The 21,614-nt window shown below is 36.1% G+C and overlaps 1 protein-coding gene across 1 annotated transcript in view; it reads left to right on the top strand.

The window, feature by feature from the left end:
* Window positions 1-21,614, top strand: part of LOC132708058 (adenylate cyclase type 10-like) — a 63,991-nt gene that overhangs the window by 33,363 nt on the left and 9,014 nt on the right. Inside the window, exons 12-23 of the mRNA XM_060680162.1 lie at window positions 3,426-3,694; window positions 4,892-5,044; window positions 5,099-5,204; window positions 9,313-9,583; window positions 11,854-11,997; window positions 12,740-12,951; window positions 14,075-14,327; window positions 14,380-14,544; window positions 15,202-15,314; window positions 15,366-15,510; window positions 18,256-18,437; window positions 18,487-18,743. Coding sequence (XP_060536145.1) covers window positions 3,426-3,694; window positions 4,892-5,044; window positions 5,099-5,204; window positions 9,313-9,583; window positions 11,854-11,997; window positions 12,740-12,951; window positions 14,075-14,327; window positions 14,380-14,544; window positions 15,202-15,314; window positions 15,366-15,510; window positions 18,256-18,437; window positions 18,487-18,743 — 2,270 coding nt within the window. The remainder of the gene's footprint in view (window positions 1-3,425; window positions 3,695-4,891; window positions 5,045-5,098; window positions 5,205-9,312; window positions 9,584-11,853; window positions 11,998-12,739; window positions 12,952-14,074; window positions 14,328-14,379; window positions 14,545-15,201; window positions 15,315-15,365; window positions 15,511-18,255; window positions 18,438-18,486; window positions 18,744-21,614) is intronic.

Genomic DNA, 21,614 nt, shown 5'->3' with positions numbered 1-21,614 from the left:
CTACCAACGAAAAATCCGAGAATCTATAGAAATCTATATGCAAGCAAACAATTTTAACCGGGAATCGGGTCTTTCCCTTTCATCAATATTTCAGCAGGGTTATACCTTATGCTAGCCAGTTTCAGTTAAGCAGTGAAGAAGCCAGCATGATGATCGGTTAGTTAAACGTTAACAAGTTCGATCCAGAAGATTTGTAAATGATTTGGTAGTGTTCAAAAATCTTTCTGATTTTCAGTTCGAAGCGTTTTAGTTTATTTTTATTTGCTCTGTGAATATTTCTCTTTTATATGTTGTTACAGGTTTGACCATAGTTATATACTCTTTGATTTTTGAAGTCCTCGTTAGATTTTTCGACTTTGATAAAGCTACTGAGTAAAAATAGCCAACGATTTGCAGACTGGACCCGACCTTTGATTTCTTCATCATCATTTCTTTACTTAGACCATCTCAGAATATGGGAATCTCTCAATGTTTCCTGGTTTCTATTAACCACAAGGTGTTCCTGTTTCTGACCATCTTCATTAAAGTCTTGCTCTGATTCGATTTCTTCATTCACTGGTTTTATGACCTTTGAGGGAAATTCCTATGATTTGCAGGATGCAGGATTTAAATACGCTTGTTCTTAAATGTAAACGAATTCTCTGATTCTTCAAGAAATAAGGGAGTTTCTTGAAAATGTCTGAAGACATTTTTTGGAGGTCTTCATGTTTTGGAGCTATTAACAGCACACTCGAGGTGATTTAAGGATTTAGGGATTTAATGATGTGATCTAACTCACGAGTAAATAATTTGGAAGAACTTGCCTTACTCTTCGGTATACTTTCTGTGGTGAGATATTTATTCAGTATTACTCCCATGGGAGATATTGTAGCTTAGCATTACGTAAGTGGACTCAATTCTACTGAAGGGTCGAAGGCCTTTTCATAATCTAGGAAGGTCAGATAAAGTGCTAGGTTGTATGCATTGGTTAGTTTTGATCTTTGTAACAGTCTTGTATAGTTGAGAGATAAAAGGGAAATTGAACGATAGTTGATTAAATCTGAGGGACCACCTTTCTTGTATTCTGAAAATAATTTACAGTAGCCTACTTATGGCTGTCGCACGGTGTCTTGTTGAATAGCGCTATGGGGCAAGGTTAGATATCAACATGACAAAAAAAAGCCGTTGCATTCTGTAGACCAATTTTTACCAAATCCATTTTCACAGTTATTTAATGATTTGCGACAGCTGTTTTGGCAACACCGTGCCTTTTTCAAATACAAAATATGACAATATTCCGACACCTACATGTATGAATAGGTAGTAATAGAATTTTAATTACGAGTATAGGGTTATAAATTTAAATTTAACAACGGATTCAGTAATAGATTCGAATTCTCATTTTATTAATCGCCATAGCTTCCAACAAACTTAGATTTTTGCTTTTCCACTGGTTATGTAAAATATCAAAATTATCGTTGTTGCATATCTAAATTTAAATTAATGGCATACTTAAAATCCGAACTTTTTTCTTTTGATGTTTAATGTCTTTTAAGGTTTAATATCTTTTCAGTTTTGAAAGCAATATTAAGACCAAATTTAGATGAACGATTCGAAATGTTCTTGCTTAGTTCTCCTATATTGTTTTGTAAATTTTGGGTTCGGTGTTTAATATGGGTTAGACAGAGTTCAGAGTTATTTATACTGCTTTTTAGTTATAATCTTGTCTATCAAAGAGAGGTCGTAACCATTGTTAATAGATATTTGTTTCTTCTTCCTCTTCTCATTTCTACGTTAAGTCAAGTTACTTGTGTTTACTGGGTAATATTTAATCTTATTTGTGATTCTGATGACCGGCCTTCTTGCCATCTTTTTTGTGGTCTTCCTCTGGATCTTTTCCCCTCGGGTTTTCCATCTCTTGTGATCTTTGAATATTACCATGTTTCCTGACTTGGTATATCGTCTCTTGGTGACATTACTTGCTTTGTGATTGTCTCTTCTATCTCCAGCTTACATCTTGTTGATTCTTTAGATACTGTTAGACATTCAATTTTCTCTGTTGATATTGCCATATTATAATCTTTTAGCGATTTTACCAAATATGCGTAACATTCTTTGTAGGCTGTCTTCGCTATTAGATATCAGTACCGCATCTTCCGCCTAACATAGAATCGTGATATGAATATGAATGAATCGTGTTTCCTATTTTGTATCCGGTTAGTCTTTTTACTTTTGCTATCATTTTGTCCATAATCAGGTGAAATAGATACGGACTTAAGCTGTCTCTTTGTCTTATTCCTGTGTTTACCTTTATTTCTTCAGATACCTTTCCCTCAGCTTTTATTTTAGTGGAGCAGTTGTAATTAAGTTCTTCTATGATTCTTATTATTTTAGGAGATACATTTTTTTCTTTAAGTAAGTATACTATGTCATTAAGTCGTATTTTATCAAACGCGCTTGTTAGGTCCACGAAACACATGAAGATAGGATTGTTTATATTTATATTGTTGATTATATTATAAAGATGGCATCTGTTGTTGCTCTGTTCTTTCTAAGACCTTGTTGTTCTGCGCATATCCAAATTGTCTCTCTTAATTCTTCTGCTATGATTTTGGTGAACATTTTCGATATTTAATGATATTCCCCTACAGTTTGATGTTTGTTGTCTCCTTTTTTAAATATTAATGAAGTCAAACTTTTATTCCACTCTAGAGGTATTTTTTCGTCTTTAATTATATTATTGAAATTTTTTCTATAGAAAAGTATTTTGTGCATTCTTCCATTTTTATTGAGTCATTCTTTATGTATTCATTTAGTTGATCGTAATAGTTTCCACACTCTTTTCTGACTCTTTTTATTGACTTTTTTGTTATTTACATTTATCTTTCTTGTTCCAAGTGCCTCTCTTGAAGCTGTTATTATGTTGTTTGTTATTTTTTTCCAGCATTGTTCTAGATCATCGTTACGTGTTATGTCATTTCGATGATGATGATGAGTTTGATGCAGAGCTATTTGTTTAATAACATTTAAATTCTTTTTCAAAATTTTCTGTGGAAAATGGTGTATAAATTATTAATGGTGTATAAAAGCATTGTGTGTGTAAGGGCGATTTGAGTTATTATGCATTATTGGGTATTATTCGTGTGTGAGGGTTAAAGGTAAATGGGAAAATCGAATTTGTTCCTTACAGTTAAGTATAGAAGGTTTAGAGAGTTTATGTATGGAGATAATATTCAAAAAGGACTGCAGTTGTCGGTTCCAGTGAAACATGCAAAAACATCATCTACATATCTATACCACCAAAGAAGTGTTGCCAAAACAGCTGCGAAAATCTGAACATTTTTTTGTTCTAATTTAACAGTATCAGTCAAGTAATATCCCTGATTTTCACCATGTCAGCAATTCAAAAAAATAGAAAAGTCCGAACAACAATTTATTATTTGTAGTGCTTCACTTGCTTCTGGCTGATAGTGATCGATAACGCCGAGAACATCGACAGCGATTCTTGGTCGCTCCTCCGTATAATGATCAATACTAAATTGGTCTTTATCGTCGCCGCAATGGGCAAGAGAAGCCATCTGGGACAGGTGGCAAAAGACACTATGAATATGTCTAGGATTAAAATAATCAAGTTGAAGCCTATCGATAAGTGGTTCCACGTGGGCTTGGCGTGTCAAATGTTGGACGTTGAGGCGATCCCTCCGGAACTAGAAAAGTGAGAAAATACGAGTATTTTATAAAAGTTGTTATGAAATTATAATATAAAGTATATTACGCAACGAGTTTGATAAACCCTGGTATCACCTGACGGCATTCTTCATGAGTATCAAAGACTGCATCAGCCATCTTTGCTCTGACACCTGGTGCACCTTGAGCGTGGTCTATCTAATTTGCTCTATCCTTCGAAGATGTAGAGCTTGACTCTAACCAAACATAACTACAACCAATTAAAAACTCACCACAACTAAAGCAAAATCAGTTCTGACTAAATTGACTTTTATCAAATTTGTTCCATAATATGTTATTACTAGAATAACCTTTTAACCTGTTGCTTCAATATTCGTTCTTAACTGTGCTCTTGAATAGCCGTCCAAATAATAAAATGTATATACAACTACTCACAGCTTAAATGATCCAGTCGCCATAACAAAAACTAACTCGTCTGAATGTCTTTATATTTATTTAAAGAAAAGCAACTTATTGAAATTGCATAGTAGTATTCTCTTACACAAAAAAAAATCCGCATCTATTTACCCCTTATAAGTGGTGCATGACCATCAAACCAGAGGTCGGGACAATGTGGTTATTACCTACTGCCGCTTAGAGAGGTGTCAAACTGGCCCAAATTATTGGTCCGTTAAGTTTTTTAAGACGCTTTCAAATGCCGTTCGTAATTGGCCATTTCAAATGTATAAACAAACAGTCAGACGATTTTTAATTAATCAGCATTTTTATTCTATTGATGAATATTTATATTTCAATTATAATGTACCAGGTGTATGTTATTTTATTCCCTTTTGTTTGACGTATGTAAATCGTCTGCGATAGTAACATCAATAAAGTATTCCTATTCGTAGTCTATCCGAATTTTCGGAGCAAATGTTTAACTTTCTGGTAATATAAGTTTTTCACAAGTGACAACCTGGAGGACCAGGTGATTTTTGCTCAAAGTTTTATTTCCTCTAGATTGACTGTCCGTTTTAAGTTCAAAGACGCCTTTTCTGTTTCTTCCGCCATTCGGACGAATTTTTATGATCCTGGAAAGATATTATCATTCTTCCACTCATCATTTTCTGATCTAGATTGAGTCAGGCTTTGGCGGGTTTGATACAAAAACTATTCTATCAAAATTCTGTTATACCTATACCATATATACAGCATACTATTATTTACTTCCGCAATTCGCTTTTAGAGTGATACAATCTCGAAGCAATGGAAACCCCGGCTGGATCGAGAGCTTTCTGATCACTTTGCTCCAATCCGCTGGCCTTTTCATCAGAACGATAACCAGAAAAATGGCGTACGAGAGCGGACTGGTGCTCGCACCGTTGTATATGATGATTAGGTAACGGTGCAACGGATTATATTAAATATTTCGGTACTATGGGGGGCGCGTTAGGCTTAGCGACGAAGAGAAAGACCTCTGGATCGAAATCATGGAGGAAGCTGGCACGGAGAGGGGCACAGACGCGGCCAGATGGAAGATGTACGTGGATAGCTGTCGCGTAAGCAAATTTTAAATTTGTCTTTGGCCATTGGTAAACGTTTAGCAATCATATCCAGAGATATTTAAGCTATAATGCCGTTAAACGCCCCTCCCTACAATAAAGTCCTTCAAAAAAGCGTGAATATTGTTTATTAGACCCGCCCGTAACTAGCAAAAGCGTATGAGTTTATGATGAGCGTCTATTTCTTCTGTTTACGATGTGTATTTTGTTGACAATTATGGTGTTGGTGCTGTTGTTCTTGTGGTTACATGGAAGAGCGCAATTTGCGAATGTGACGAATGAAAGACAGTTTATTATTATTATTATTATCCAATTAACCGTGTTCTTTGGGTTTCCCTAGAACTGTTCTTAAAAGGTACTCCCTATTATTGCCGTAGACTGGAGCTGTATGATGTTGTTTTCCGTCAATTGTGTGAAGGAATCTTTCAAAATTCTTTGAGAGTGTTATAGTTGCGCCAATCATGATGGGGACAATTTGGGTCTTAATATTCCACATTCTATCTATTTCGATGGCTCGGTCCCTGTATTTAAGTAATTTTTTCGCTTCTTTCTCCACAGCATTGTTATCGGCTGGAATTGCAACGTCAACTATCGTTCATAAGTTATTTTTAATAACAATACGCGGTTTGTTTGCTGTTATTCGCTTATCTGTTTGAATTTGTTGATTCCAAAGTATTGTAACATCTTCCTTGCTTGATTTCTGGTGGTGTTAATATCAAAATTTTGGCATATTTTGAAGTGCAACAGTTTAGCCATATTATCATGTCTCTTTATGTACTCATTTTTTGCTAGTATAGGACAGCTAGAGAGGATATGATTCACTGTTTAATCGTAGTTATTGCATAATCGATCTATTCCTTGCCGAGGTCATCAGTCTGGAATAGTATGGTATGATGAGGTCTACCTGCCTGGTGTTTTGTGCATGTCTGTCGAATGTCTTTCAAAAGCATGTATATTTTCATGGACCTGGGTCAGTGCACGGTAAATGCACAGACTAGGAAGTGTCACGATTTTTAGCCTCTCGAAGATAGGGCGACAATGTGCCAGAGGTGTTGATCCGTGAATTGTGCGTATAGCTTTCTTTTGCATTCTAAGTCTATAGCGTTCTTTAGGATACTTTTTGAGTAATATCGAGTATTAATGGCTTGATCTTGTGCCGCGACTATTAGGCTTTCTGTCTGACCCTTAAGATTTCCATTCGCTAGCCATCCATAGGTGTATCTGGGATTTATTTCTTGGCCTTCATTTTGTCGTGCATAGTGTCCATGCATTTGTTTATTCCTCCACTCTGTTTTCAGTTCACTCGATACTTTCTATTTCGTTTTTCTTTTCTGTTTTTCTTACGTAACATCCTAGTTTAGTTATCGATTTTGTCTTAGGCAGTTCTTCGTCATATGCTCTGAGTAGATTTACATATTTGTCTGTTGTTATTCTGATTAGATATTCTTCTAAGTTGAGTATAGCCGACTTGAAAGCCGCTTCTATTTGCAACAGACCTCGGCCCCCTTACTTCCTCGATACATATAATGTGTGTATGTCGGCTCTTGGGTGTTGCATTACGCACATATGAAGAAGTTTTCTGGTTCCTCTATCTAGAGTTCGTATTTCTTTTAATCTAAAGTTAATGATTCCAAAACTAAATTGAAGAACGGGTAAGGCGAACTGTCCTATGGCACTGATTTTATTTTTGCTGCTCAATTCTGCTATACGTTTTCGGTATTCCTTAGTCAGTTGGTTCTTTATATTTTGCCGGTTCATTGTCTCCTCTAGCTGACGAAAATTAAACTTACTCAATCAGTTGTTATCTTTAGTTTGTAATTTTCCCTTTTTGAATACCGCTTTAGCAAACTTCTCTATACCAAATTCCATGCGAATGTTGTAGCTAAATTTCTTGACCATGAGTTGATCCTCTAGCTCTGCATCGTTTTTCCCAATGGCCTTCAGATCGTCCACATATAATAGGTGATCTATTTTTATACTCTTCATAACAAAACCTGCTTTCAGTTCGTTAAGTTCATTGAAAAGTGCGGCGATAAGGAATCGTATTTTAGGTATGGTCTGTTCATAGATATAAGAAAGTGACCAATTGCTTTTGAATGGGATTATCCAAGGGTGGTCATTAACATACAATGCAACAAGATTATTACCTAAAGTTTCGAATTTAAATTCAGGTAAAATTGTGCTCCGTAATAGAAAATAATATTAATTGTTTAATATTCTTTGGTTAGGTATACTATTTAGTTTAAGTTTATTAGTAATCATTTATATTTCGTATGTAATACAGCGTGTGTTGAATCGTGTCCGAATTATGCAAAATATGTACGAGTCTAGTGTATCTCAGGAATTATAAACTATGTTTATTTGACTCTCATTGAACGTGGTGCCAGCAAGTAAGCATCTTTAGAAGAAACGAAAATTCCAACATCAACTGTATGGAAAATTGTGAATAATCCCATTTCAGCGAGGAAACAAAGAAGCGATGCTGACATTTTCTCGAGTGTAGATGAAAGTGATCAAGATATAATACGGCGTAAAATTTACAAGTTATACGAGGAAGAAAGCGTGCCTACATTAGTTATCTTAATTAGGAGGCTTGAAAAAGATGAAACCGGTGTTAAATGTGGCAGAACTACCTTATGGAAGTGTATTCAATACATGGGTTTTAGGTTGAAAAAAATTGACAAAAGGCAAGTTTTAATGGAATCTTTTAGAATTCGGAAATGGCGACTGGAATATCTAAGAAAAAAAAGATATAATTATTTACTTCGATGAAACCTGGTTCAACACTTATCATACTTCGGAAAAGTGTTGGGTTGACTCAACTGATAAGTGTAAAAGAGGTAAAAGAACAACTATTTTGCATGCTGACTCTAAAGATGGTTGATTCCAAATGGACTTTCTCTGTCTGCGAAAAATATTAAAGATTCTTCTCTGGATTACCATGAAGATACCACCGCTGATTTATTTGAAAGTTGGTTTAAAAATAAACTAGTTCCAAACATGCCTCCTAATAGCCTCATTGTAATGGACAATGCAAATTATCGCAGTAGACAGTTGACTAAAAACCTTTCCTCAGGTAACATAAAAGCAACAATCCAAAACTACATGTATAATAACGAAATTTATTTTCACGAAGACTATACCAAAAAGCAATTAATTGAGGTTCTACTAAGCTTGAAATTACAAAAGGTATAATTATACAAAAAATCTAGGGCATCCAATTTTAAGGCTTCCACCTTACCACCGTATATTTAATCCCATTGAACTTGTTTGGCACCAACTGAAATCTGCCATTCGTCGTAACAATGTTGTTCCTCGTGTTAACTCCAACGTCCTCAAACTTATAGAAACCGAAGTTTTTAACATATAGAAAAAGCATATATCCATATTGCAAATAATATAGAACAAATAATAATTAGAACAGGCGATGGTAGCGATAGTGATACTGATGTATTATGTGAATAATTTTAAGTAATTTAAGTAGGTAATGCAAATAATTTGTAATTTTATTTTAGATTTAAACATAAATACATACATAAATTAATAAATATCGTTTAGTATCTTTCCTAACAAAACCCCAAATAATTAAATTCTAAGAAAAGTACGGACCTGTTCGGATATATTTCATTCTTACAGCTTGCCCGGGTCTTTCCTTAATTCGTATATTTGAACAGACTTTACCTCAAAGTTATATTTACACTTTAAGAGTCACATTTCGTGAATTCCACTTTATTTACATTTTCAATGGAGGTTAAACCAGTAAGTTTATAAAAACGCGCCGTTTGCGCCGATTTATGGGCACAAATTTGGGAAAAAATAGCTGGTATAGTGTCTATAGGCCTTAAGGAACCACGCCACACTACTTACAGAATCATGTTAAGGACGCCGATCCGTATGCTGTAATTCAACAATGTAACAATGCTTTTCACACAACCTTCTCAACGAAAATGTCATAGCCAACTGCGGCGCATCACTTTTTACCGTAGTAGGGCCACTATATTAACTTATAGCTATATGGCTGCTTCGATTAGTATCCTCTTACGACAAGGGAAAGATGCTATTTTTGATCCGGTCACCATATTATTACTATTATTGACCTAATTAGGCGAGTTTCCCGGATTTGTCGGTTGCCCAAAGTTTAAAGGACAAATTCGAATTGGACAGCTCGATAAAGGTGAGCGTGCTGAACCCGATATTCAACTTGCAAGAGGTCGATCCCGAGCTGGCGATGGACGTTCTCATTTTGAAAACATTCGACGCGCTGACGTTTTACGAACAACTGCTGGTCAAGTGCAGCTCCGTACTCGGCGACATTTTCCCCAGAGCGATGCTGACGTTTATCGTGACGTCGTCGTCGACGCGTCCGACGGCCCTGGGTACGTTACACCGCCGCCAGATGGCGCGTAACCGCGTCAAACGACTGTTGAAGTACCAAGAGATTGTCGAACATACACTATCTTAAGTTTTTGTGTGCGCAAGGTTTCGGGCAGATGTATCACTCTACGTTACTGGACTACAGCGTCCGCACACGTGACGGAGTGGATTGTAGTGAAGCGTGGGGTTAATTTTTCAAAGAAACTTCCACAGACTACTATAATACTTTCTACAAAACTTCCAGATTCCTCCTGACTACCCGAACTTCGGAACATTTGATGTTGTATTATTTGGTCCATACAAATTCCACGATTTTTTGAATTTTACCAATAATGGTGTGTTTCCTATGGCCTTCATTTCTAAAGGACTTGAATACGGTCTTAACTTTGAATTGTTTCGCTATTCGACTGATCTTCGCTGATATTCCCTTGACGTATGGGAACGTCAAAAGACAGAGATGCATGAGAACTTTCTATACCCATCATGTTTTGTCTATGCATTTTTGAGTGTAGCCATTATGAAACAAATCCTTTTTGATAGTGCTTAATTCTCCATCGAGTGATGCTTGGTTATTGCTTTTGCAGAGTGTTTGGATGATTTCTGAATTGGTTGCATCAGAACGGTTAGACTCGGAATTTAAATTCTGTCGTGTGTATATCGAAAATTATATAAATAGCTGTTTTTGACATGAAGCGCCTCCTGCCGACCCATAAAAGAATTGAAATCGTGATATTGATGTGCCAGTCGAAGCTCCTGCCAATACTCTTTAAAACTAAACTAAGTTCGTCGAATAAGCTAAAAAGAACTTATTCTAAACAAAGATTTGACCCTCCCCATAACCTTAATTTGACGACATAGAAAAAAAATAGTTCAAACAAAACAGTTTCCTTATCTACAATAGATTACGTTAAAACTAATGTTCATATAGGTCAATTGGGCAACCTAGTGGTCATTTTATGAACTTGGAGATAATTTCTAACTCTTTCTCTTGGTCGATTTACCTATACATAGTTTTTTCAAAGCTCCTGAGATATGGGGGCTATCTGGTTCAGTTTTTCTACATGCTGATGAAGTCTTAATAGGATATCTAGAAACGATTGGTAAATTTAATGAGAGAGGTAGGCCATCATTTATTGCGTAAAACGTATCTTTGGCTAGAAAGTCAGTGTTGAGTTCAAAATTATGTAAATTTCTTTTTAATTTTGTATATTTTAAACATGCTGGACATTTCAGTCAATGTGACAACAGGGCGTTGTACGCCAAACCAGCAAGGTCTACGTTGCTGCTAGACTAGTAACATTTTTGTAGCGTTACGGGGTAGACGTGCACGGCATGGGTCGCGACGTCGCCGCAATGTGAGATACAGTCCACTTATAGAAAAGAAAAATTCAATAATTATGAATAGAGCACCTAAGGGATCTTCACCATTGCCTGCAGCGTTAGGGCAGTTCTGTCTTCAGTCTGACCTGGAAAAAGTCTAATGATTCCTCCAAGGGCCCGTTGCTGTACAGACTTTCCACATCAAACCTAACAAACTTGTCTGAATTTTACATTTCTGAGAACACCTACCAAGTGCCCGGAATTGTTTACAAATGAAGGAGTTTCTCCCCAAGTGGCTGGACGATTTGCAGGACAAAGCTACTTAAGCTGGTGGTTTTGGAATCCCTCGAACTGATGATAGGGCTGGCTGATACATTATCTTTTTGGATTTTTGAAGGTTTATAAAGAGGTCGATTTAATTTTATCAGGAATATTGCGCCTGTATTTATGTAATACTTGATAGATCCTTCCTGCAATGGTCCTAGTAGGATAACCCGACTTTGCTATTAGCACATCCATGATTACTTCATGCCCTTGGCCTCTGAAATAATCTCGATGTTCACGTCCTTTTGTAAGTCTTTGGTGATGGCTTGTTACGCTTTGGTCTAGCTCTCCATCATCACTGGCTCCATTTTCGGTCCTTCCATTGTGTCTTTTGAGAGGAAGTTCAGTGTTCAGTGTTCAAAAGATTCTTTCATCTCTTCTCTTCTTTGTTGTCTTTGAAATTTTCCCTGCTAATTCCTCTGAAATCCTTCTCTAATTTTGACACAAGCTCTATCGATCTTCTGTGTTGAATTTCATTTAAAAGAACCAATTTGTTCCATCTACGGTGATTCATTTGGGATCACTAATGCTCACTAATGTGACCTGAGGTGGAATTCTATTAATAAACGGAAGTTCGACAATCCCTTAGCACTGTCTGCCACCATCAACCGAACTACTGTTGTTGCAGCCGTGAAGAAGTTATTTGAGATTCGGGTGCTGAGCTGCGCGAGAGGCAATTTTATTGAGGGCGGTCTTATATTCAAAGAGAGGTTGAAAAATCCGAACGAGGAAACGCAAGTGATATGCGAATGCAAGGGACTGATAATCGACGGTAATTGTTGTTTTCGGTCCCGACTGGGTTCTAGTTCCGTTCGAACCGTTTAAAAGTAGTATATTAAGTGTCAAGAACGGTAACGATCTTTTACCTGTAGTAGTAGTGCGTGTGTTGTCTGAAAATTTGGTCACGTAGCAAAATTGTTATGAGTTTATTCTTCAGTCAATAAATCAATGTCAATAAAATTAAATTATAGTGATCACTGAATTGAAATGTTTTCCGATGAGGCTACAGTCAACACCAATAAGGTCGTATCATCTCGAAATTGGAGATAATGATCCAGATATTATCTGCAAGTCAATGGTTGGCGTGGGGAGGCCAAATAATAGTGGGGAATCCATTCGCAATTCAAGGATCTTTGGGTAGTGATAAAAAATAAAGTTTATCGAAGAATCAATTCCTAAAAAGATAAATAATCTGTCTATTTAATATTAAGATTAAGATTTAAGGGTGTGTGTGTAAACTGAATATATCGGAATTAAAGGAATTGGCAGCGGAACTGAAAACGGGACACTATACAGGATGGCCAATTTAAGAAATACACTGAAACTATTTTAAATCGATAGAGAGGATCATTATGATTTAATAATTTAAATTCTGGAGTTTTGCTTAAAAAATGTTTAAGATCCCGAAATATTTCGTTTCTCATTCTCATTCATAGCTGACTGTTTTTGGATGAGGATATGCCCAATAGAATCCAAGTAGCACCATATGCAGTATTTTCTTTTTTTTTTTTCAGACGACTGCCTCGATTTGCCCAAATATGCTTCATGTGGATATTTGAGGTTCTTGAGTAGGCCGTTTAGAGAAACGACGTACAATTTACTGACGGACAATCAGAAAAAGGAATTTCACTCCCGGGCCATACGCTTTTTGGAAATGGAAACACGCAAATGTCAAGGTTGCGGCCGAGGCTTCTTCGTCAGATACATGGGAAACAAATTGGATTACGTACGTATCATTAGGCTAGTATATTTGATAAAAATTACGAGGAATATTTAGCTAAGTCTATATTATCACCTTCAAAGTAATCGCCATCTGCTGCTTCCTGCGATTTCTCCATTACTTCCTTTCGATTGAACGGAACGAAATCACAGGGAGCTAAATCGGGTCAATTCGGTGGCTGTCGGAAGGTATTTGTTACGTTTTATTTCATTTAAGTTCTGAGAAAGCCAACAGGATGATCAGCGGAAAACGAACCAAATCTTCCTGCGTCGGTTTTTGCTGAGTCGAAATTGCTGACGTTTCGCCAATCCTCCTGTTGGCTTCTTCAGAGCTTGATTGAAACTGAACCAAATCTTTTTAAAAACATCCAAGATAATGACAAACAGCCATTTCTGGGTCAGATAGTTGCCGATTTCAATTAGATTCCAGTCAGAATCTGTTTTTTCGGCGGTACCATAAAAATGCAGATATGAACTTAGATAGGTGAGATACATTGTTGACAGTGAAAGTTTAATAAACGTATATCAACTAGACAATCTCTCAATGGAACGGTTTGATATTAGTGGTAGTATTGAATATGAAAAATGGAAAACGGTAAATCTTGAGGAAAAAGAATTGGAAATTTCACTTCAACATAATCCCCTGGTCGGCAGTCGTCAAGTAGCTAGCTTATGTGATACATCTCCTCCTAGAACTACTCCAAGATCCGTAATTTTGAACAAAGGGTAATTTTTTTTTCTAAAATTGTGGTTTGTGAAGTAGCTTGTTTTCGCAATTAATCGTCTGGGTACGGGAAGTGCAAATGATTTACGTCAACTTCTTCAAGAAGTTCACAACACTGTCATTCAATAAATGTAAGGAATTTCCCAGAAACCACTGAACATGTTCATGTAGAAGGGCACATTTTTGAACATTTATTCCGTCATAATAAAATTAAATAAAAGATAAATTAATTAAAGATAAAACGTCGGCACAAGTGTGGAGAGGATTACTTTGAAGGGTACAACATTAATTTGGATAAATAAATAAATAATTTTTGATAAAACTAAAAAATAACCTTGTTGTTCAGGCTTGATTAGTGCAAAAAAATGTTTTAAGCACACCCCGGAAACGTTTGACAAACTTGCAGGAGTTGCGAAAGACAAAAACGATAAAAAGAAAGGAGAGAAAGATATCACCGTCGCTATCTAGCGACCAAACCAGCGTCACTTTGATCGGATCCGATAGGGAAACGAAATATTCGATTTTCAGCAGGGATAGCGGCAGCACGAGGTCGGGAAAAGAAACGGGAATGGCGAGGGAATGGGGAACGACCGTTTCCACGATGTCCCACATATCGGACTCTTTTTCCGGCTCGAGGTTTTTCGAAGACGAGCCTGAAGGTGACGATAACGATAACCGTCAATTTCGGAAATTCAGTTGTAAGCTTTGCAGAATCGAGAATTGATATGACGGGCATCGGTTACAGGATGGTCCGAAAGTACAAAGACGACTTTAACATTATCAAAACGTTCTCCGATGCCGACTTTAGTCACTGCACGTGTCTGCTCATCCTGAGCACGATGTACACGCAACTTATCGAACATTGCAGCGGTGCTGGTAGGTACTGGGTTAACACACCAAATAAACACAATCCCTCTTCAATTCACACTTTTATTTAATGCTCTGTATCTCTCTCTCTCTTTCTCTCTCTCTCTCTCTCGCCTCCCTCCCTCTCTCTCTCTCTTTCTCCCCCTCTTCCTCTTTATATTTCCCTCTCTCACTCTCACTCCCCTCTCTCACTCTCACTCCCCCTCTCTCACTCTCACTCCCAATCTCTCACTCTCACTCCTCTCTCACTCTCACTCCCCCCCCTCTCACTCTCGCTCCTCCTCTCTCACGCTCACTCCCCACTCTCTCTCTTTCCCCCTTCTCTGCCACCCTCTCCCTCTCCACCCCTTCTCTCTCTCTCTCTCTCTCTCTCTCTCTCTCTCTTTCTCTCTCTCTCTCTCTCTCTTCATCCCTTCTCACTCTCTCTCCCTCTCTCTCTTTAATTAAATTTAATTACCATTAATTTTTGAAATATTAAAATATTACCATACTATTTGCAAAAAAAAAGGAAAAATTTATGTCATACGATATCAATGCCAAGCAATGAAAGCGGTTTACTTAATCTCGTTGAGTTGCTCTAGGCACACCTGGTTTTATTACTCCACACCTTTCTAAAACAGCCTTTTAAAATGCAGATTTTGTTTATCTTAGCGTCCGGTTTTTCAGGTTTAATGGAGAAATTGTTGAACACCATGATCGAATATTGCTACGTGTGTATAGATTCGCAAAACGTGCCCCACTCCTTTAAAATATTGGAGGACGCCTTCAAATTGCTGAATGTTAGCGCACGTCACTTTGATGCCGACCGAACGATTTTCTTTATGTCGTAGGAAAACTTGAAACAAACGATGGAACTTAGCTGGATGGTCACTTTAAAGCGAGGTAAACTGTACACTATCATGGGTTACGCGAGGATGGAGATCGGTCAAATGAACGAAGGATACGAACTGCTAAGGAACGCTTTGGATTGTTATGGTTTGTAAATAATATCAAACAATCATCGACAACAATCAATCCGTCTTGACTGGTAAATATCTTGGATTTTGGAAAATTGCCCAATTCTCTCCTTTATTTCAAGTTGCTTTACAAAAAAGGTACAAATGAAATGATTGATTCTAGGTTCTAGGCTTATTAATTTCCCTAATACTTTTCTAACAGTGCTTATACATTTCACAGAGTTCAGTTGCATACAATAACGTCCTTTTTCTGTTATTGACAGTCTGTGACTAGGTAAGGTAATATTCTGGGTTCGAGTGTTATATTTGTGTATTATGTTTGCGTAAAATTCATTTCTATTTTTAAATATAAATATTAGACATTCGCAAGTATACAGTAAATAAATAAGAACTAAAAGTTAAGATTTTCACAAAATTATATATTTTCATATGACAGTTGTTTCGACAACACCGTGTCTTTATCAAATGTAATATTTACAAACGATCTGCTACTATATATACCGAAAAATGATAATAAAACCTTAATTAATGTTGTTAATCCCCATGACTTCCAATAAATTTAATTTTCTACCTTTTGTGGCTATTTGTAAAATATCAAAATTGTAGTCCTGGGTTTAAGTGTTAAGCATAATTAGAATCTAGACCATTGTTTTTAAACGCTCTTTTATGTTCGTTAATGCGTTTCTTGAAGGATCTACCTGGTTGTCCAATATAAATTTTAGGACAAGATCCGCATTTCAACCTGTAGACACCTGGTTTTTGAGTTTTGGACATTTCTTTTATTGTTTTTTAAAAATTTTCCCATCGCGTTGTTAGTTCTGAAAGCTATTTTTAAACTACATTTCGACAAATGTCTTGAAACTTTTTCACTGGGTTCTCCTATGTATGTAATTGTTTTAACTTGTTCGACTTCTGTATTAGGTTTCGGATAAATAGATTTTACTGTTGTTCAGTGCAATTTGTTTAATGACATTAAGTTCTTTGTTGTAATTTTCTATTGAGAGTGGCGTATTAAGAAGTCTGTGTATAAAAGAGTGAAATGCAGCCATTTTGTGTGTACAACGGTGATTTGAATTGTTATGTATGACTATTATGTATAGCAGCTCGGTGGAACATATTTTTCTTATACCGGTCAAATTTTTGAACAAACGTCGGGAACAGCTATGGGTTGTCCACTATCACCAGTCATTGCGAATATATTTATTGAAGCCTTTGAGAAGAAAGCTCTCGACACCTTTCATCTAAAACCAAAATTATGGAAACACAACGTCGATTATACTTTTGTTATTTGGCGTCATGGTCAAGAATCCTTAGTATATTTTCTTATACATTTAAACTTGATACATCCACATACGTTTTACCATTGAACTAGAAACTAACAACAACCTCCCATTCTTAGACATTCCCATCAATAGAAAATCGGACCTAACATGGGGTCATTTTGTTTGTAGAAAACCTTCGCACCCAGACCGATACCCTTATGTATCATATCATATCATATCATAAAAAAAATAATCGGTTATCGGTTATCTTGTTTACAGAGGCTCTAAATTATCTCAGCCCGAGTCACTGAACGAAGAATTAAAACAACTTATCTCTGCTCTTCTCTCTAATAATTTCCGCATTAAAGATATTAAGCGTTCCATCACTAAATACACTTCACCACAACCTTTCAATACGTTCAAAACATCACTGACCATATATCAAATGTTTTAAAGAAATATAACCAGTCAAAACCAGATTTACCACTTGTCCTAATACCTCTCAACATCTTCGATCCGTCAAGGACAAAATTCCATTTGAGATGCCCGGAGTTTACAGCATTCCATGCATATGCGGCACAGAATACATCGCAGAACCTTAAATTTTGAACAGCACATTAGCATATCATTTTAGGCAATGTAATGAAATGTAACATATATATTTCCTAGGGGTCGATTTTCCAGTTAACGATGTCGCGTTGAACCTCCAAAAGGTGTTCAAATATCTGGTGCTGCTTTTTCTAGGATATATACTGAATTATCTCGTTTACTTTCTTCAAAAATAAGCAGGTATACGAGCCTCCACACTCGGAAAAATGATGTAGCTAGCAGATGTTACTCAAGGTTACAGCCAAAGGGAATTAGGAACTGACAGTATAGTCCCTTATTTTTAAATATACATTTATACAAGTTTTATTCTATAAGTAACGCAAACCCATAGCTTCTTATTTTTATTTATATTAAACGTCTGATGACGTGTATAGGCTGCGTTTAAGTACATATTATGTAGAATATGAATTTGTTTAGAGTTCAAACCGCGATAACTCACGGATGGTGAGTAGTAAGAAAAAAGTGCCTGAACAATTTTGTATGATCTACAACTTTTATCTGACCTATTTGCACGATAAAACTTACCGTTTTCGAAAAAAAAAAATGGAAAAAACTTCAATTTCGTACGTTTGACCTTGAATCAGTCATTCGAGACGGTATTTATACCCCTCATTTAGCTCCGCCCCCCTCAAAGAATTTGTAAGCAAGTACAGATTAAAATGCGAGCCAGTTTCAGTCAAACTCTGAAGAAGCCAACAGCATGATTGGCGAAACGTCAGCAAGTTCGACTCAACAAAAAACCAGAAGTTGGAAGTTTCTTTGAAAAAAAAAACAAACAAGATCAAATACTACTTCAACCTCAAAATTTTGAACAGCATATTAGCATATTATTTTAGGCAATGAATTTTTTTATATCATTTCTATTTTTGAAATGTAACATATATATTTCCCAGGGGTCGATTTTCCAGTCAACGATGTCGCGTTGAACCTTCAAAAGGTGACTCTAGCGTTCCAGCAAAACATTTATCTATACTTGTTTCCGAAACTGCACAAGAAAAGCAGGGAAGACGACGATTTCTCTCAGTACTGCAACGACGTGTCCGAATGCCTCACGTATCTCTGTCGCTACTATTTGGTAAGCGGCTATGGACTATAATCTCGAAAAACTCTACTGTATCGTTCAGGCCAAAGAAAATTGGAGTTACGCGAAGCTGGCGGCCATGTGGAGCTTGAGGGAAGCGTTGAAATCGTCCACGGACTTTAACGTCATTTGCCTCGCTTACGCTAACATGATTAAAATTTGCACTCACTACGGGCACCAGAAGCACAACGTCGCGCTAGAAGTGTTTGCTTTTGAGTTCTGCAGCAGGAAGAGGTCCGCGGTAGAGCTGGACGAATTGAAAGCGGTGGCCGAAATGTACTGCGAAATATTCTTCGCCAGGTATGCCGTTATACCCGAATTACACTAAACAAGATCTATTAGACAATAATATGCACGCAATTCCTCACCACCTATGAGCTAATGTACTTGGTACATTTTTTGTAACGTGTTTTCCCTAGTAGATTTACTTGAAGATCTATGGTAACGAAGAAAATTTGATTAGATCGTATCCTAATGATTGGAAGTTGTTTTCTTGTAAATGTTGTTACAATAGACAATAGTCTTACTTCTACTTGAACAATTATTTCGTCATCTTCATTTTCCTCTTCTTGTAGAATCTCTGTCTAGCCACACTTGAACTTGATAATACAAAGAATACAAATGCTGATAGGCAGAAGCAGATGTTAGAGCTAGACAAGACAAGATATTGTACCATACATTGCAAGAACCAAACGAATTCCATTTGTATTTTTCTACTCCCGTGTGTAAAATACCTAATTACACACCGTTTCCCTCGGATCCGAGCCACTTCGGACATTTCCGGGATTTTACCGCACGGGTTTGAGAGCAATCGGATGTTTTCGGAGATTTTACCGCACGGTTTAAATTTTGACGTTTGTCAATTCGTATTGTTTTTCAAAAATGTACCCAAAAACTAATACACAGAAATATGTTGTGCAATATATCAGACAATTTAAATAGGACGTATTATAAGCTACAATTAAAATCTGGTGGACTAGTAGGTAAATAAAATGACACTTATAATTTAAGTTTCCCACAGAAATTTGACATACCGTTCCCATGAACTTTAGTGGTATGGTCTGTTCATAGATATAACAAAGTGACCAATTGCTTTTGAATTATCCAACTAACCAAAACTAACCAAAACTATTTTGCATACTGGTTGGATTCCAAATGGACTTTCTCTGTCTGCGAAAAATATTAAAGATTCTTCGCTGGATTACCATGAAGACACCACCGTCGATTTATTTAAAAGTTGGTTTAAAAACAAACTAGTTCCAAGCATTCCTCTTAATAGCGTCATTGTAATGGACAATGCAAGTTATCACAGTAGACAGTTGACTAAAACCTCTTGCTTATGTGACACAAAAGCAACAATCCAAAACTACATGTATAATAACGACATTTATTTTCACGAAGATTATACCAAAAAGCAATTAAATGAGGTTCTACAAAGCTTGAACCTACAAAAGGAATATGTCTGTTATAATTATGTAAAAAATCTAGGGCATACATTTTAAGGCTTCCACGTTACCACTGTATCTTTAATCCCATTGAACATGTTTGGCACCAACTGAAATCTGCCATTCGTCGTTACAATGTTTCATTCTTACAGCTTTCCCGGGTCTTTCCTTAATTCGTATCAGTTAGTCACTTTCTTATATCTGTGAACAGACTTTACATCATATTCTTAGGATATACGTTATACTAAGAATAGACTGTCAAATATTTACTGTACACGATATACCACAGATATCCTCTAAGTAGATGGCCTAAGGATATCTCCTTCCCCAATAATAGGAACATTAGAATAGAAATAAGGGAAAAACTGAAAAACCGTAAAACAAAATGAAACCTAAAAAGTTAAATTTTGAACAACTGAGAAGGAAAATACTTGTTTTTTTTAAATTTATGGTATTTTGGGAGACTTGTTATTGGCAACGTTTTTGTCCACATCTACATCGACGTCAGTGTTGTCAAGTCCTAAAAAAAAAGCGGAATCAAACCATTAGAAACAACTTGTTATTATTTTTGGACCGAACGAGATAAGAAACGCTTTTTTAATAAAAAATACCGCAGAAAATAAGGATTCATCTAAGTAAAACCAATACAAAAACGTAAAAATAATATATTCGTTTATAAGATCTCATTTGCCTGGAACCAATGACGCAACTACTCGCGGTCGTGCCGTGCCGGACTCGCTCGAGTGTCGTCGGCTTCTCCTCCGTCTCGTCGTCCGCCATCTTTTCAGCCTTGTTTTTGTTGGTGGTATACGACGTCTATTTTGAGTATTTTGTGTACTATGCTTACTGCTTTCAGTACTTTCATTTCAGTTATTCTTTTGTGGTATTATTATTACTGAAGAACTAATAATTCATGTAAGTAAAGCTTTGTGGTAATATATAATATAAGAATTAATAAATTCTAAGCTACCTTGTTTTTTATTATTTTGCTAGGTTAATGAGATAGCAAGATCAGGCGACAGCATCAGTTATAAGTTTGTAAAACAAGCTCTGACACCGTTGATTTCAAATGAACTTGCAATGAAATTTAATTGGTTGGGCATATAGAAAATGGAGACATTTTTAAAATTAAAATTGGTCAAATTAATTAATAAGTAGGTATTACGTAAATGTAAAAGTATAAGAAATATAATTTAATAAAATATATATTATATATTCATGTTTTTTGAGCAGTTGAATTTAGGCATCAAAACTAAACTAATTTTAATGTAATGTTAGAGAAAATCGCCCAGAACAAAATTATGTTTTTAGTTATATGGTATAGTTATTATATTTTTTTCTTTAAATGGATGAAAGAATTACCCCCCCAAAAACAAAGTTTTAATTTTAGGAATCATCCTGCATAACATACAATTTTCACATAAAAAAACTAGTTATATTTTTAGGTTGACGAGATATATTGCATTGCCTTTACCTTACTGAAAAATCATATTTGTTATAGTTTTTCTTGCCCGCGATAGTGTTTACTCTCATTAAAGAGATCTTACCGATGAGAGTTTAATGAGGTTCATATTTAATGAAATGAAATACATAAATATATGTGAAGATCACTAAGCCTTTACGTAAAAGGCAGATGTTGGGATTTTTTAAATCTGTTTTTTTGAACATATAAGACAGCAGTCTCGTTCTTTTTATTTATTTTTTTATGAAGTACAGATATATAAAA

The sequence above is a fragment of the Cylas formicarius genome, unplaced genomic scaffold, assembly GCF_029955315.1.
Source record: "Cylas formicarius isolate icCylForm1 unplaced genomic scaffold, icCylForm1.1 PGA_scaffold_10__41_contigs__length_53128322, whole genome shotgun sequence".
Classification (NCBI taxonomy): Eukaryota; Metazoa; Arthropoda; class Insecta; order Coleoptera; family Brentidae; genus Cylas; species Cylas formicarius.
Note: the sequence above shows the minus strand (reverse complement) of the source record. Positions and strands in the feature narration are given on the sequence as shown.